The sequence below is a fragment of the Carya illinoinensis genome, chromosome 16 (genome assembly GCF_018687715.1).
Source record: "Carya illinoinensis cultivar Pawnee chromosome 16, C.illinoinensisPawnee_v1, whole genome shotgun sequence".
Classification (NCBI taxonomy): domain Eukaryota; kingdom Viridiplantae; phylum Streptophyta; class Magnoliopsida; order Fagales; family Juglandaceae; genus Carya; species Carya illinoinensis.
Genome location: NC_056767.1, coordinates 11,631,949 through 11,650,391, shown reverse-complemented (window position 1 = coordinate 11,650,391; position 18,443 = coordinate 11,631,949). Strand labels below are relative to the sequence as shown.

General features: G+C 31.7%; 2 protein-coding genes across 2 annotated transcripts; both read left to right on the top strand.

Annotated features, from left to right (window-relative positions):
• Positions 1–578: 578 nt before the first annotated feature.
• On the top strand, positions 579–8,039 carry LOC122299084 (probable disease resistance protein At4g27220). The gene is made up of 4 exons (XM_043109008.1): positions 579–823; positions 3,474–3,577; positions 4,593–7,193; positions 7,614–8,039. The coding sequence occupies exons 3-4, from the start codon at positions 4,944–4,946 to the stop codon at positions 8,022–8,024; spliced, it is 2,661 nt and encodes an 886-aa protein (XP_042964942.1). The 5' UTR covers positions 579–823; positions 3,474–3,577; positions 4,593–4,943; the 3' UTR covers positions 8,025–8,039.
• A 789-nt stretch (positions 8,040–8,828) lies between these two features.
• Positions 8,829–14,106, top strand: LOC122299088. Its single transcript, XM_043109020.1, has 3 exons — positions 8,829–9,517; positions 9,841–9,908; positions 13,808–14,106. Exons 1-3 carry the CDS (start codon positions 9,212–9,214, stop codon positions 13,830–13,832), a joined length of 399 nt encoding a protein of 132 aa, XP_042964954.1. The 5' UTR covers positions 8,829–9,211; the 3' UTR covers positions 13,833–14,106.
• Positions 14,107–18,443: the final 4,337 nt, after the last annotated feature.

Sequence of the window (18,443 nt, the reverse complement as noted above, 5' to 3'; positions counted from 1 at the left end):
TGCCATTTTCCTTTCTTTCTTTTTCATTCTATTTGTGTACAGGGATGTCCGTATCTACCTCACTTGGGTGTTCAAGATTTGTTTGCATAAATTTTTCTATTATCTGCTGGAAAAATAAAATGCTCCGCTGTACATAAAGTTGCCCTTCCTGATCAGCTCCCCAACACTTCCTCATTCTTGATTTCATGCGAAGTGTTTCATAGTTACTCAAAAAAAAGTCCAATTGATCAAGAACAAGTGAATTTTCACAACACTTGACAACTTTTGAGTAGAAATTTCTCTGCCATATTGTAGTTTTAGTATAAATTGTAAATATTTCTTTTTGTCTTCTTATAAAGTTTAATAACATCTAAGGGAAAACCACAAGAATGTATGAAGTATGGACCCCATATGCCATATATGCAATAGAAATAGTTGTTGAGAGAGATTTTGAAGGAAGGTAGGAGTGCTTGTAAAGAAAAGAACGTCCATGACAAAATGGCCAAGCAAGAATGACATTTCTTTTCCATTCTCCTTTTATTCTTTTATAGTTTATCCTTCTTCTTTACTTTTCTCAGAACTAATTAACAATATGATGGTGAGTTGCCATAGTTGAAAATGAATCTGCACTTGCTTACATATATCCTTTCTTGAGATTGGTTTGCAAGGAAGGATGTAGGAATGCATGTGAAGAAAAGAACATCGGTCAATTCCCTACATTTTGCTCAATATCGCTTTGCTGCTGCTCTGCTCTTGTTTTCCAACATCACTTTTTTTCTCAAATCCATTCCTACAGTTCTGTGCCATACCTATACTTCTCTGCTTTCTAGAGAAGGCTGTAGAGGTTAGTCCTAGAAACTTTCCCTTCTTCTGCATCATCGTTTTGTTCCAATTCAAAGCTATTTTCTTTTTTCAATAGAATACTTCTTTGATCTGTAATTGTGCTATATATTTCTTTGTTCTGTTTCTCCTTTTTTGTTGGCTTTAGACAAAGATCTCATACTGAAGCTAATATTAAAAAATCAAAGAATGTAATAGTTCACATATATTTTACTATAAATCTATATTTTAGGTAAATATATATAAAAAGAAATTAGAGTTATGTCCATTTGTCTTTATAACCTACAGCCCAATTGAATAGTTGAAAGGGGTATCAAAAATTAAGAAGGTAGGAGATTGATGATATTCAATTCTCTCTGCTTGGTTGTATTGGCGCTTCGTTCTTGTTTATTCTCTCTCTTTCAATGAATCTTGATTGCTTTTTGGTCATAGAAACCAAATTATATTGATATACTGTGTTTGAAATGAAAATACTTTCTTTGAAAATTTAGAATTTTCTAATAATAATTTAGTAAAAACTTGCTCACTGATGATTTTCAAGATCTAGAAAAATGTCAAGTTTTATTTTGATGGTTAATTAAAATAAACTTAAGTATATAAATAAATAATTACTCAACGATAACAATTATTGTAGTGTTGAGCTGTGTGAAACTATGAGGCGGCACATTTATTATAAATGTTGTGTTTAAGCAGTTGGTGTAGTTTTGAGGTTGTTAGTCTAAAGACACAGTATTAGTACTTCTGTCCATTTAATAGGACAATACCAAACTCTAATCAACTCGAAAAAGAGTAATAAGATGAGGACATAGGTAGAATCCAACGGTAGAGGTGCCACCAACTGAAGTGTAATAAGAGTAACCTGGGCCGCAAGCTGGGTTGCAAGGTCCCGTCACCCAACATACTGGACAGATATAATTTAAATGTATTTTATTTTCGAGTTGTAAATTTTAAATTAATTTTTTTTAATTTTTAATTTTGTTAAAGTATATAGCTTAAGTAAATAATTGGATAAATATTTTTCTTTAAAATATTATATTTTAATGTTTATAAGATATTTGGCTCGAAATTAGGTTTTTTATTAAAAAAATGTCAAAATTAGTAAAAATTAATATATCCCAAACTTTTGGCCAAAGATAATTTTGGCTGGGGTTCGTTTGTTTGGATAAAAACATTTGTTTTTTTATAGAAATTTTGTTAGCAAATTAATTCTTTTACAAGAAAACAAATTCTTTTCTAGTGTTTGGTTGTCACTTGAGAATATTTTTATAAACAAAAATTCTATGTGTGATCATTTTTACGTATTTATTTGCACACTCTACTTATGTGATTGGCTGCACATTAAAAAATTGATACAACCAATCACATCAGTAGAATGCGTAAAGAGTATACAAAAGTAACTATATATAGCATTGCGCGAAATTTGATACTAATTCTATGATAAGCCTTTTACATATTAAATAAGGATAAATATAAAATTAGTCTACATGTTATATAGTTAGTCTTTCTATGGCGCAAGATTGGGAATTTGTTTTCAAATCTTATAATGAGCTAAAACCAGTTTCCAAAAAAAATTTAAAATCATTTTGTGTAGACTATGATAGGTTTGGGAAGTGAGATGAGATGGAAATTATTAACAGTAGTAAGATAGTTTATAAAGAGTAGTAAGATAGTTTGAGTTGAGTATTTTTTGGGTTTTAGGAAAGGAAAGAGAAAAAGTTGAATAAAAAATATTATAAAGTTAAAATATTGTAAGAATATAGTTTGATAATATTATTTAATTTGTTTGAGGATTTAAAAAAGTTGGAATTATTTTTTATTTCTTATTTGAAAGTTTGAAAAAGTTGTAATGATTATTTTGAAAAAATTATAATGATTAGTTTGAAAATTTTGTATTTAAATTATATTTGGAAATAAGATGAGATAAGATAAAATGAGATTATATCATAATTTTGTGTCTCATCCCATGCCCCAAACCTGTCCTGGGCATTTTTAGGTTATGAGGTGAGACAATAATTCCGTAAATAATATGAAATGGTTTGTGAATAGTTGTGAATTGATTTGAGTTAAGATATTTTATTATGTTTTCAGAAATGAGAGAAAAAAATTAAAGAAAAATATATGAAGTTTAAAAATTGTTTTGAATATTTGAAAAAGTTGTATTATTTTTTGTTTTTTATTTAAAAATTATAATGATGAGTAATGATTAGATGAAAGATTAAAGATTTGAAATTAGAAAGTATTTTATATTTGAATGATATTTAGAAATGAAATTATAAAAAATTTTGCAATAAGAATTTCTCCTCTTATCTAAATTCCCAAACAACCTGGCTTACAAACTAGTGAATTTTCTATCCTGCACCAAAGGGCCAACTTTATGGATTACACCCATTGTGCCCCAAAAGTGGTCATCTTTGTCGATATTAATAAGTTCATATGCTCATTCTCTGTGATATTCCTAAAACTATTCATTTTGCCCCAATTTTCCACTAGATGATTTTATTTGTTGGGAGTTTTTGTCGACTCAGGAAAGCATTCCATTGGACGCCGACACTAAAACACAAAAGAAAATAGAATTAGATATCCGCCACATTATCTGACCGACAAAAAGTGTGGCTAAGAAATTTATTATATATTTCATCATTAAAGTTTTGCAGATTGTGGTCTCGGATAGATTGGCTGAGGTTGTCCATCTGAGAAAGAGGGAATATTGAAAACTTAGAAGAGCTGAAAGAAGTCGTTGATCTTGCAAAATTAAGAGGTTCTTACTAATTTCTTCCTCGATCACTTATTAATGCATCCAATAAATTACTTTTAATTGGTCACAAAATTTTTAATTACTTGTTCACGATATATGTGTGTTAACGTTACCTTGAAAATACTTTTAAAATTGGCTCCATAAATTAAAGTGTATCATGCATCAAACTCCGGCGAAATAATTGAAAAGTGGCATTGAACACTGTCGACAAAAGTATTCTGCAACCGACACTACAAGACAAAAGGAAATGATTCGTCATGAAAAACTCATCATTAATTTTCAATTCAACTTCTTCAATGAAGTGAAAAAAAAAAAGAGTAAAAGAAAGTTTGAATACACGTACAATCGGTACATGAGGTTGAAAAAATATATTAATTTACTCTAGAGCTTTTATTTGGAATACATAACTTGTTCTTTCACAGCTAAAGTTTTGGGAAGCAACTCACATCAGAAGAGAAGCTAATGTTATTATTATATGTTATTCGTATTAAATCATACTCTCATTTAATCAATTTTTTATTTTTAATTTGAATTTTGAATTTTTAAAATATTTATATTTTCCATGACTAACATTCCAGTATGTAAGATTATTTGCGTAAAATTCAAAATATAAATATTATTTTATTTTAAAAACTTGCATTATTCTCATTATCACATAGATCTATTCTTTTCACCACTGTTAAAACGTTACAAGAATATATCTATATTTACCATTTAACTGTCAGTAATTGTATCATCAAATAATGAAAAAGTACTCTGCTGGACGCCTACACTAAAAGACAAAAAGAAAATGGAATTAGATACCCTCCACATGATCTGAATTATGAATATAATGAATCGTATATCGACAAGAGAATTTTATACAAAAAACCGTGTTGGTAGTTGAGATGTCCCCTGCCATAATAATCTTCTTTTTTTACAACGTGGTGACATCGATCTACTAGCTCCTTTTTCTATGATATTCCAATTTTTGACATACTCTTTTTCTGTTTTGCTTCTTTGATTGGTAAATGGGCAGGAGGCAGATTTCGTCTTGTGCTTTTAGAAGAAAAAAAAATACAAAAACAGAAAAACTACTTTTGAAAAAATGGATATCATTTCGTTAATCGTGGAAAAAATAATAGACTACTCAGTTGGTCCAGTTGGAGAACAGTTTGGCTATCTTGTTTTGTACAAGAGTAGTATTGCAACTCTTGAAGAGAAATTTCAGAGAATACTTGAGAAGAATGAGACAGTGCAACAATCTGTTAATGGAGCCCAATGGAATCAGGAAGTAGTCACAAGTGAAGTTAAGACCTGGCTGACAAATGTAGAGAAACAAAATGAAGAAATCCAGAAATTCCTTGAATAAGATGTGAAAGCTAATAGGATGTGCTTGAATGGTTGGTGTCCGAATCTGAAGTTACGCTATTCTTTGGGTAAGAAAGCTCAAAAGAATACTCAAGTTATCGATGAATTGCTACAAAAGGGTAAAGATTATGCTAGGGTGTACAACATTAAAACTCCATTGAAAGTAAGATCACCATCTACAGAACTGTTTAAGGATTTTGAATCACGAAAGTCAACGATTCAAAATGTTTTGAATGCTCTAAAGAATGACGATATCAACATGATTGCATTATGGGGTATGGCAGGGGTCGGCAAGACAAAAATGGCCAAAGAGATTAAGAGAATAGTGGAATCTGATAATTTATTCCATAAAGTTGCCATTACGGTGGTGTCTCAAAATCCAAACTTCATAAAGATTCAAGGCGAACTTGCAGAATCGCTAGGTACGAGACTTCAAGCAGAGTTTTTACATGGAAGAGCAAATGAATTATATTCAATATTGACTGAGACTAAGAAAGTCCTTTTGATATTAGATGATGTTTGGAAACCACTTGATATTGAGGATATTGGAGTTTACCAAGCAATTAAAGAAAAGAGCTGCAAAATCTTGTTGACGACAAGAAATGAAGAAACTTGCAATGGTAAGAGCATTCGGCCGAAGATTTTTCCAGTTGAACTTTTATCTGAGGAAGAAGCATGGAATCTTTTCAAAGAAATGGTTGGCGATTATATCAATGCCTCTGATCTAATCTCAATTGCAGAACAGGTTGCGAAGGAATGCGCACGTTTACCCCTTGCCATTGCGGTAGTTGGAAGTGCTCTTAGGAACAAAAGTGACAAAAATGAGTGGAAAGCCGTGCTTCAGCAACTTAAAATGTCTATGCTAGAAAATATCTTTGATCTACAGGCAAAGGTATATTCTAGCATAGGGTTCAGTTACAATTACTTAGAAAGTAATGAAGCCAAATCATGTTTTTTGCTATGTTGTTTGTATCCCGAAGATTATGATGTTCCGGTTGAACATTTAGTCAGGTATGGAGTTGCAAAAAGGTTTTTTAATGGCTTGGATACTGTGGAAGAAACAAGAGTACATGTTTGTGCGATAGTTCAGAATCTTAGAAGATCAAATCTCTTATTGGATGGCAACAAGGCCGAATGCGTCAAAATGCATGATGTTGTACGAGATGTTGTCATATCAATTGCATCCAAAGAAGAAAATGGTTTTATGGTAAATTTGGACAAAGGACTCAAAGATTGGCCACCGATGGATAGATCATATGATAGTTACACTGCAATTTCTCTTTTACTTAGAGAAATGAAAGGGCATCCAATTGAGTTGAAGTGTCCCAAACTTCAGCTTTTGCGACTATCATGTTTAAACCATTCAAAAACGTTCCCATACAATTTCTTTAACGGGATGAAGGAGCTAAAGATGTTGTCTATGCAAGAAGGTTGCTTCTCCTTAACACTGTTGCCACCATCAATCCAAATCTTTCAAAACCTTCAAATGCTAAATCTGCAGAGTTGTCGCTTAGGAGATGTGTCAGCAATTGGAACCCTTGGAAATCTAGAAATTCTTGGCTTTCCTAATTCCGATATTGAGGAGTTGCAGTCAGAAATAGGAAATCTTAGTCGATTAAAATTACTAGATATGAAGGGATGTGATTCTCTAAAAAGAATAGCAGCTGGTGTATTATCCGGTTTATCTCGACTAGAAGAATTGTATGTGGGAAGATTCAGGAATTGGGCATGTAAGACTACGATGGAAGGAAATGGAGAAGTAACAAATGATAATGCTAGCCTTGCTGAACTAATTCCTTATTCCAGTCAACTGGTGGTATTAGAAATTAGTGTACCAAGTATCTTGTGCTTGCAAAAAGAATTGCACTTCAGTAACTCCAATTTCAGATTTAAGATAAAGATTGGTGCTGATTTTTATGATTCGACAGCTGGGAGATATTTCTTTGAAAATACTTTGAAACTTGGAGGGGAGGATGCAAGTGATCTTAGGGAACACCAAACAATTTGTTCACTGGTGAAGAATGCTGTAGTTTTGCATTTCGATATTGCAAAAAATTCGAAACATATTTGGTTTGGGAAAGAGCAAAAAGGAATTAATTTACCATACTGCTTGGAGGATCTAAAGATTTGTAGATGTGAAAATTTAGAATATCTACTTGAAGCCACATCGAATAGTACTCCACCTAATACCTTCCATCGCCTCGTGTCAGTATCATTAAATAACTTACCAAGGCTCATTGGCATTTGCAATTCCACGGAGTCAATTGAGGTATGTTCTCTCAATTAACAACAATACATATATGATTAAATTTCTGTATGGATTAGTTGAAAACTTTTGTACATGTTGCCAAGCCCAACGAAGAGTTTAATGGTTTTAAACCTTGTTGAAAAAACTTGTAATTTAGAAATGACTATTCCTATTCTAAAGTCTGTACACCACACACTGCTTAGAATGTATAATTTGATTTAGAAGATAAATTTTTTAAAATTTGAGTCTTATAAATCAAATCATATTGTTTAAATGATATAGATAATATACTTTACACACAAACTTAAGAATATAATAATTCTTCAAGAATATTGTTTTGTAGGGAATAAACATCTTATTACTTTCCTATGTTAAGGAAATACATATTAGAAATGAAAACTACTCACAACATTGTAATGGTTCAATTAATGGATTAAACAGGTTGAAAGAGGAGGTAGCACCACATCAAAAACCATCGCTCATAAACTATTTTCATCCGACACCATTTTGTGGGTGCCCAAGTTGGGATCCCTTAATGTAGAAGGTTGTAGATCACTAGAAGTGATATTTGATCTTGAAGGACTAGAGGTCAAAGAGAACCCCAAGCCCTTCCTAGCAGAACTTTCTAATCTACATTTATGGGACTTGTCTGGGATGGCACATGTGTGGAAGAATATTTCACCAGGATTTCAAGGTTTTAAAAACTTAATATCAATTGATATCTTGAGGTGTCATAGTCTAAACTGTTTGGCCATTGAAAATTTTTATCTCAAACACAAAATTCTCATCTCATCATTACAACTTTCCCAAATCCCCATACAAAATATAATAAACAATTTAACTTTTTCTTAACTTTTTCAAATCCCGAAACAATAATAATATTAAAATATATAATCTTAAAACTCAAAATTTTCATCTGAAAATTCTCAGTGGCCAAGTAGAACCTCAAGAAATTTACTCCCTGCTTCTATAGCAAAACTACTAGTGCAACTCCAAGTCGTTAAAATAAGTAATTGCAACTTGATGGAAAATGTTATTCAAAAGGAGTACGAAGCTGGAGAAGAAATGAGAGCATATATTTTGAGTAGCGAAGCCCATTCTCTTAAGTGGCCATCCATAAAGAATATCAAATTGTTTGGATGTCCAAACTTAAAAACATTTGGTTCAGAAGTTAAAAGCGGAAGAAAGGAAAGAAAGATGGATGCGGAATTGGATCCAAGAGGCCAAGAGCCTAGTGCTGGCTCCTCCTCGGCAAGAGAATCTTTAGGACTATTCAATCGATGGATAGAGTCTTGTGTACCACGTTGCAGGAATTATAGTCCATCCCAAGGAAATAGTAGCTCCTCTTTAGGAGAGAATAAAAACGACTTAATTAACAAAAAGGTACATGATTAAGGTCTATTTATTATTCTTTTCATTTATAACTTTTTTGAAACACTTAAATGATTGCATTAATTATTTTTATTCTTGTTATTTCTTTTATATATTTTTCTTACTAAAATTAATTTAGGCCTCATTTAGATGTTGAAATTAGATGAGAAATATGTGAATAATAGTGAAATGATTTGTAAATAATAGTAAAATAGTTTGAAAGTGTCATTTTTTTAAATATTATATATACTTCTTCACACTTTTTGATGTTTTGATAGATTACATTGACAAAGCAAGAGAAGCAAAATGTGAGTGAGACTGAAAATCAAACAAAGATATCGTCTCTGTTTCCACACAACTTGATTGAAAGTTTGGAAAGTCTACAAATATTTTTCATAGGTAAGTGTGATTCATTGGAAGTGATATTTGAACTTGAGGGACTAAATGCTGAAGAAAGCAATATCTTCAACAATTTGACAAGTTTGTCGTTAGAGTATTTACCGAAGTTGTTGCATATATGGAAGAAAGGCCCACGAGAAATTAAGGGATTCAATTACTTGAGACATCTAGAAGTATCTAAATGTCATAGTTTGAAATGTTTATTCACACCATCCATAGCAAAACTTCTTGTGAAATTAGAGGAGATAAAAGTCTATGAATGCAATGAAATGGAAGAAATCCTTGCAAAAGAATCGGAAGATGAAGATAATAGAGATGTGATTGCATTTCCTCTAGTGAAGACCCTCTGGCTCTGGGATTTACAAAAGTTGCAATGTTTTTACATCGAAGATAATCATGATTTTGAATGGCCATCTATGGGAGAAATATTCATATCTGAATGCCCCAAATTAAAAATGTTTGTTTCAACAAGTACAAAAACACCTAAGCTAGGGGGAGTGCGTATGGGATACAAAGTTTTTCAACCGATGGTAGGAGACCTCAATGCCACCATACAACACATTATCAAGCAAAAGGTATGTTACAATTTATAACAAACATTGCCTAATGAAAAAGTCTTTACTTCAACTATTTGTTGATCATCCTATCGTAGTAGTAGAGGTACATATAATTATAAAACTTAAATAGCATTCACCTTGTAGTAACGTAGTATTTAGATACCCAAGAGTACTATCAATCAATTTTCCAATTGCTAGGCGTCTTATGAGTTAATAATTGAGTTTCACCACGTGGTTTTGATATATGGCTTCTCTTTGCTTTTAGGGGTTCAATGATTGATTGGATTCGTTTGAATGGGTGAGAGGTACATAATGTGATTAAATATTTTTCTTTCTTTTAGAATCTGATTTCAGGCCCCGCTTATCAATATCTTGGCTACCAGTCTGTCGTAGATCCCATCTCTACAAGGTGAATTTTCTATTAATTGTTTACTTGTCCTGTACATTAATAATTATGTATTCTTTCTCTTTTTTTTATTCTATAAGGTAGTTATTTGTACTAGTTGGAAGAAATTTCAAATATTCAAATTGAAGATCAACACAAGTATTATAGACATAATTCCTAATGCATATATCAACTTTCCCCTATCTAAGAAGACACATGTAGCCTATTCTTTAAGGGAGGACCGCAATTACAATCTCCAATTAAACTTAGGCCTGGTTTCGTTACACAACACAAACTATCTCATATCATATAATCATTATAATTTTTCTAAATTCCCACATAAAATACAATAAACAATAAGCCGTGCTACATCCATTGAGGGTGTAGCCCAAGGACGGCTCCCAATAAGGGCATTTGTTCTTTTTTATTGTTTTTTATTTTTTTTCATTCACTTTTTTCATTTCCTTAAACATTTTTTTTAAAAAATATACAACATCATTAAAAAAACACATTTTTAATCACTAAGTAAAAAAAATTGTATTGGGACCGATCCTCGGAGTTTAGCTTATTCATAAATAATTCAACTTTCTCAAATCTCAAAACAAAAATAAGATTAAAAAATAATATTCTTATATTATTTTATTCAAATTTCAACTTTTATCTTATCTCATCTGTGTAACCAAATGAGGCTTTAGAGTACAAAGAAGCCTAAGTGCTAACCCCTAAAGCCTTCTTACTAAGGGGATGCTTGGGAATGAGATGAAATGAAAAAATTTGTTAATAGTAATAAAATGGTTTGTGAATAGTAGTGAAATAGTTTGAGTTAAAATGTTTTATTGGATTTTGAAAAATGATAGAGAAAAAATTGATTAAAAATATTATTAAGTTAAAATATTATTAGAATATATCTTTTTAATATTATTTTTGTTTTGGGATTTGAGAATTTTGATTTTGTTTTGTTTTGTTTAAAAATTTGAAAAATTGTAATGATTAAGTAATAATTAAATAAAAATTTAAAATTTAAAATTGAAAAGTATTTGTGTTTAAGTAGTGTTTGAAAAGGAAATGAGATGCAAAATTCTTAGATGAGATGAGATGAATCATCTCTATTCCCAAACTGCCCCTAAGTTTCCTATTCATTGAGCAAAACTCTTGAAAAATGGTTTATAAACTCTAGTTTAATTTTAAAGCAAAACCTTTTATCTCGGTCATACGAGAAAGAAAGGGGTCTAATTGATGTTCACGAGCTTGGTGTTTGCCTTGCTGCAATAAAATGTTTCCTTATCTAAATGTAAATTTCAATTGTTTTCAGTACAAAATGTAAATTTGATGCTTACCTAGAAATTTATGTGTCTTCTTTCTCCCACTTGAGACTTTTAAGTTCAAACAAAAATTTAAAGAGATTCTGCTAGCACCCTAAATGTGGAAATTTCAAATCACATACGAATTTGGCATATTGCGCTACTGATCTTTCTAATCCCTAGACAACAGTACTCTCCCACTATTACCTATTTTATTTAGGGCTTGCTTAGGTAACAAGATATTCACAGATAATTCATTTATAAACATCACTCAAATACAAAATCCTTTTCAACTTTTTTTATCTAATCATTGCCAAATCTTTAGCAGAGCAAAAGTTCTGAATTTGAATCTTGACTCTATACTCTACCATATTTAATTAAATATTTCACGTCTTCAGCTCACTCATTGAGAGATTGCTTGGTCCGCATAAGAGAGAATGTTAAAAATATAATACAAATAATTAAATCTACATTTACATCTAAAATTTTTAGATGTATAGTAACCTAACCGCACACTAATATTTATTTCTCGCTCCTCTCAATTTCGTGAGAAATTCTCCCTTTCTCACTGTATTCACTATTATCTCCCATTCTCTTCACTGAACTTTCACTCACTCCCGTAACTCTCCCCATTCTCTCCAGCACTCTCGTAACTCTCTCTCACTGCCATAACCCAACGACTGAGCCTTGTGAGAGAGATAGAGACTCTCCCACTCTCTCAAAACCTGCTACCAGTCTTACTCCCGAAATCCCTCTCTCCTTCCTCTCGCTCACTCTCGAAATCCCTCTCTCGATTTTTATTCTCACTCCAGAAACCCCTACTGATCGACATTCACCACACCCTCTCAATGACTGAGCCCCTCCTCCTCGACGACAGCCACAAAACGCTCAAAGACAGCTTGATGGTTAATTTGTGGTTTATCTCTTCTCCTAACTCTCTCATAATTTCTAGCAGTCGTTTGCTCTTATTATTGTGATTTGTAAAATTTCTCTCAAGCATGGTTATTGTTGACTTTTTGTTTGAAAAAATAGTAAGAGGGGAAGAATGGGGACTTCTTGATTTTGATGGAGATTTCTTGATTTTTTGTTTGAACATGGTAGTTGACGTTGTAGCCATTACCTTTGCCATAGAAGTCCTGTTGTTCCTCCCCGAATAACTAGAGTGAAAATCTGAGTATTGCTAGGGAACCAAGAATTAAATTCATTCAAAAAAATGAAAAAAAGTGGGAGAGCTTATAAATTCTATTTTATGTATCCTCTATTTATGTATGCTTTAACAGTTTTGGTTTTTCTTTTCCTGTGTTATTCCTTATGGGTTATTTTGGAGTTTGGGAGAGAACTCTTTAGTTTTTTTTATAAAATGGTTGAAGTGGACAAGAGTTATGCATGTTCATTATCCTTCTGCTGGCCACTGATTACTTAAATGTTATTGAGCTACCTATTTTTCATTAGGCTGAAAAAGAAGGAAACCTCAACTAGGAAAGTGAGCCGGATGCTTAAGATTAAGATTTAAAAAACTCAATAAATATGCAAGCTTAGCCAATAAAATATAGAAAAGACAGCTTCTCATTTTCGATTAAGTTGAGCTTTTTCCATTATGCATTAAGTTGGGAAAGATTTTGGGGTCATGAGAGGATCTTAATGCCATTGCCAGCACTGTATGAGATGCCTATACTTTCAGTTTGAGGCTGTGATATGTTTAAGATCATGCTTAAATTAAGTTTAATGTTGGAGCATAACAATTAGATGTCCTGCTTTGACTTGCTTGTAATTCCCACCTTTGCTTGGAGAGCATCACTTAAGTCTCAAAATTCCTTAGATTGTTTGAGGGACATAATTCTCCCTTAGTTTCAGAAGTCTCTTACATGTATAGGAACCTTACATGTACCCGCACCTTGATATGTGACTGATTCTACTTATGTGCCTGCACATGATTTGTGTAATCTAACATGCTAAAACAACATTTGTTGCAAAGTGTGATGCACACTGTCTAGCTGTTTTCTGAACACATTGTCTGTAGTTGAAGAATTAATGATGTCGGGAAATCACACTGCTAAACACTGCAATTCTTGTTTTGTTTGGGAAAAAAATGAGATATAATATTCTGGGTTCTTTTGTTGGTCATCTTGGGTAATTTGTAATGTTTTGGGTCATTATCTCATCAGTTTTGTAAATAGTTTTGTATAAATAAAAACCTGAAATAAGACAATAAATCAACTTTCTGGTTTGCTTCTATTGTCAAGGACAGAGAGTTGCAAAGTTTCTTTTCCAAGGGGTGTGTGCTTCTTCACATTTTCGTGATTGTTCTGAGGCAAGTTGTTGGGGATACTGCATTGGCACTTTCATGGGTGTTTTTTCTTGTATACTCATGGAGGGAGAAGTATAATTAGTTTTCCAAAACCACAATTTGCATTTTTTCTGCTCACAATTCCAAGAACCACAGTTTGCATTTTTCTGCTCACAATTTGCATTAATTCTGGGCTTAATATTGCAGAATTTATATAAGTGGCTATAAGAAAATTAATAGTTAGAAAACTATTAAAGTCGATCTCATTGTTTATCTTATTAAAGTCTGCATACTTTCTGTTGTGCCAACATTTATGGATGGTTGTGTTTTTGTAGGTACTACTCAGAACACCCTTTGTAGCTGGTCGACATTGCTGAAACTCTTTGAAAACTGTGTTTTGTGAGGCTATTATGTGTAGTTGGAATTGCAGAGTTTATGTGGATGGTTTTTGTAACTTAGTATGATAGATCTGGATTTTTTTATTTAGCATAAAAGATGTGTGTATTGTACGAATTGGGTTGTAATCTTGGGGTTTCTTTTTGTGCTACTGTTATGTGTTGTTGACTTGAGCACAAGTATGTTGCTAGACATGGTAATTTCTTGTTGGAAGTGCATATTTGTGTAGGTGTTTTCTGTAACTAGTATGTTGTTGTAATTGATAGATGAAAGTTTGGGAAGAAATTTTGGTAAAAGAATATACTTTGATGGAAAATGTAGATATTTGGTTAGTAATTAAGAAATTTATAGAGAATTTTAGATGAGTTTAATCAAATATTTTGTTATCAGCATTAAATTACCTTTAAAAATATAATTTTTTAATATTAATTTACTTAGAATATAATAAGAATTATTATTAACATTTAATTGGTAAAATTACAAAATGTGTTAAAAATAAATTAAATAAAAAACTATTAAACTAAACAAAGATGTTGTCTCTATTTCCACACAACTTGATTGAAAGTTTGGAAAATCTTCGATGACTTTCTGCACAGAGTCGAGAGATGAAGAGAACAAAGATGTGATTGCAGTCCCCCCAGTGAAGATCCTCTCGCTCAAGAATTTACGAAAGTTGGAATGTTGTTGTATCAAAGATAATCATGCTTTTGAGTGGCCATATCTGGATAAAATAACAACAGATGGATGCCCCCAAATAAAAAATGTTTGTTTCAACAAGTACAGAAACACCTAAGCTAAAGGGAGTGCATATGAAGTCCTAAACTTTTCAATAAATGGTTGAAGGAGACCTCAATTCCACCATACAACACATTATCAAAGGAAATGTATGTTTTCCTTTTTAGATATAAGGTACCTAATGTGATTAAATATTTTTTCCTTTTTAGAATCAAAATTCTTAAAACTATTTTCTTCGAATTTTAGCCTTCTAGGTTTGAAAATTTTTAGAGGTCGCAAAAGTTCCAAGTCTCCATATACAGCACGTAAATTTCTCTATATTTGACCGATTCCCATATTTTTACTCATTTCTCTCTCTCTCTCTCTCTCTTTTTTTTTTTTTGGTTGTTGTTGAATTTCTCAGTTTCCTATAATCAATTTTGTCTAATTTCAGGCCCCTCTCCTCAATCTCTTGACTAGTAGTCGTAGACCTCCTTATGAGGTGAATTTTCTATTTATTATCTACTTCTCTTGGCCATTAGTAATTCTGTATTTTTTTTCTTTCTTTTTTATTTTTAAAGTAATTATTTCAAATATTCAATGAAGATCAACACATCAAGTATTATAGACCTAATTTCTATTGCACGTATCAAGTTTCCCCTGTTTATGAAAACACATGTAGCCTATTCTTAAAGGGAAGACTGAAATAACAGGCTCCAATATTTAAACTTAGAGCACAAAGCTCCAATTAAACTTAGAGCACAAAGACATTAAGCAAAACTCCCAAAAAAGGACTGACAAACTCTACTTTAATCTTAGAGAAAAACCTTACATCTCGGTCTTCGCTTTGTTGGAACATAATGTTTCCATATCCAAATGTGGCAACATTTTTTTCTCTGAGTAAAGCTAGATATTTAGGGTGTACAAGTCTCGTGTACTCCTTTTGAAAAAGAGTGGGTTCTACCATTTTCTTAGCCATTGTATGTAGTCTTCTCCAATATGTATATAAACATGTCTGCTAGCAAGCTAAATGTGGAAATTTCAAATGACATATATATGAATTTGGCATAATAATTCCCCTGCTCTTTCTAATCCCTAAACAACTCTCTCCCTCTATTATATATTTTATTTATGCCTTGTTTGGGTAACAATGTATTCTCATATATTTTCTTTCTAAACATCACTCAAACAAAAAATATTTTTCAATTTTGAAATCATCAACTTTTTCATCTAATTATTATCGAATCATTCTCCAAACACAAAACCTAATACAACTTTTCTCAATTTCCAAACACAACACAAAAAATGAAATAACTTTTTCAAATTTTGAAACAAAAATTATATTAAAAATTTATATTCAAACAATTTTTTTACTTTATAATATTTTTATTCAATTTTTTCTCTCATTTTTTAAAACCCAATAAAACATCTTAATTCAAACAATTCCACTGCTATGCATAAATCATTTCACTACTATTCATAGATATTCTGAGATATTTTAAGTATCCAAACGAGCCTAATTTATGCATATTGACACTTGAAAGACCAATCAATCTTACATTGTATGTCACTGCAATATGCATCTTTTTGAGAATTTCCCAAGTGCTCCACTATGTCGAGCTCAGCTTTGCATTTGGATAAGAAACTTTTGCATGCGGGTAATTATAATCTAATTATTAAGCTGTGCTTAAGTAGAATTTAAATAATTTTACACACTTTATGTCTTGTAACTAGCTCCCTTAGCAAAAAAATGCTCAATACTTTGATTGTTACCTTTATATATGATAGTGGGAAATTTGCATTTTTTTCTTGAGTTTAATTTTTGTTGCAGATCATGTGCATTGATATCAGTTAAAAGATGAAAACCACCATTCCTAGCAGCTAATGTTTTTTGGATAGTTTATAAGTTTTCAATCACTTAAAAGTATATTGAATGTTTCAATATATATCTTGGACGTATTAGTCATTTGGATTTAGAAATTAGAGTGAACGAATCAAATGATATGATGTTATTAGGAATCAAATCGAATGACACAGTTGCTTCCTATTTTTGAAAACATGATTCAACTTCAAGTAAACTTGAATTATTTTCTAATTTCTAGGTGTATCTAATGCCTACCCAGCTTATGAGTTACATTGTTCAACAACTACAAGGATGCAAACCCAAATTGATATGGGGGCATTCGGGTCGAGATTATATGTTGATAATGCTGAACTATTTTAAGAAAGTAGATTTGCATAATAATATGTAGATGTCGATTATCGGGACAATTATGGAGTTCCTTGATGGTATTTGCTTTAGTGATGTATTCAGCTGTAAAATTTGATCCATTTGCAACTTTATTCCACGTAGTTACTTGAATCAATTTAAAACACTTGTTGCCTGCCCCCCCCCCCCCCTATCATTCCCCTCATTAGGGGTGTAGAACTGAGCCTGAATTTTTTCTGGTCCAGTCCAAAACCTGAAAATCCGGGTGATTCGGTTACGGATCCGGTTTTCCTTAATTGGGGTTTTTTTCATCTCTCTCTCTCTCTCTCTTAAAAACACTGTTTTTGTTGCAAATTTGATAATACAAGCTGTTTGATTAGTACTTGTACAAAAAAATATTCAACAATGTTATTTATTTTGCATTGTTATGTATTAGTTTAATTAGTTGTAATGTATTATTATTTATTTTGTTCTTTGTAAATTTATGTTTTGCACTATGATGTGACAACAATATTATCTATTATACATTTTTATTTATTTTGTTCTTTAATTTTTTTATATAAAAATCTTTTAAAAAGTGTTTAAATTATTTTTAAAAAAAAAATTGGACAATTTAAGCATGACATCAGATTTTTTTTTTTAAACAACAAAAGGTACTAAAAACCTGGATATTCAAGTTATAATTAAATCTGGTTATAACTCGAATATCTAGGTTTATAGTAAAAAAAAGTGAAAAATCCATATATCCGATTACAATTCAGATATTCAGATTGAATCCAGTTATTTGCCAAGATTATTTCTAGATTAATCCGGATAGTTAAGCAGATAATCGCCTAAATTTTAGCATTCGGATCCAATTATTACTGGATAATCGGATCCAGATCCAGTTACACACCCCTACCTCATACTTTTGGATACAATTAATTCCCCACCACCCCCCCCCCCCCCCCAAATCATCGATGGTGTTTCCTCTAAACCACTTATCGTACAGATTTGTGGCCAAAACAACTGAATGACCCACTACTAGCACGATGGCACAGCCCAAAGGCAACTACCCACATTCTAGCACATTACAACCCACTTGAAAAATAACTGGACTCAGTCAAAACACTTGACCCACTAAAATAACTGGCCCATTATCGGGCTGAAGCATAACATAAAAGAAAAATGACTTAAAGACCCTTAATGAAATAAGAAAAGTACATTGATACCCTGACCTCCGGACGCATCGCAAATCATACTGAAGTCGTAGATCGCTTAACCCTTGCCGCCGCACGTAATATGGACATTGGACTCCCCTCCGCATTGGCATCTGACTGATCAAAGATTCAAAACTCCCATCGCCTAAATTATAGTCATTCCCCAAAAAGATGGTTTCTGAAAAATATATTATCATTAAAAACGATAAATTTTGAAAATATTATAATCTTCAATAGATAAATAATTTATTTATTTTTAAAATTATTAGAAATTAATAGTTCAAAATACATGGAGAAAGCTAAATAACTGAATAGTTAAGAAAATATAAAAAGAAATAAGTTAAAAAATAATAAAGAAAGAATAGAGAAATATTATTTTAATAAGATAAGGAAAAAATAGGGAGTGATATGTAGAAGGTTTTGAAAATATGAGTAAAATTTAGAAAATGATTT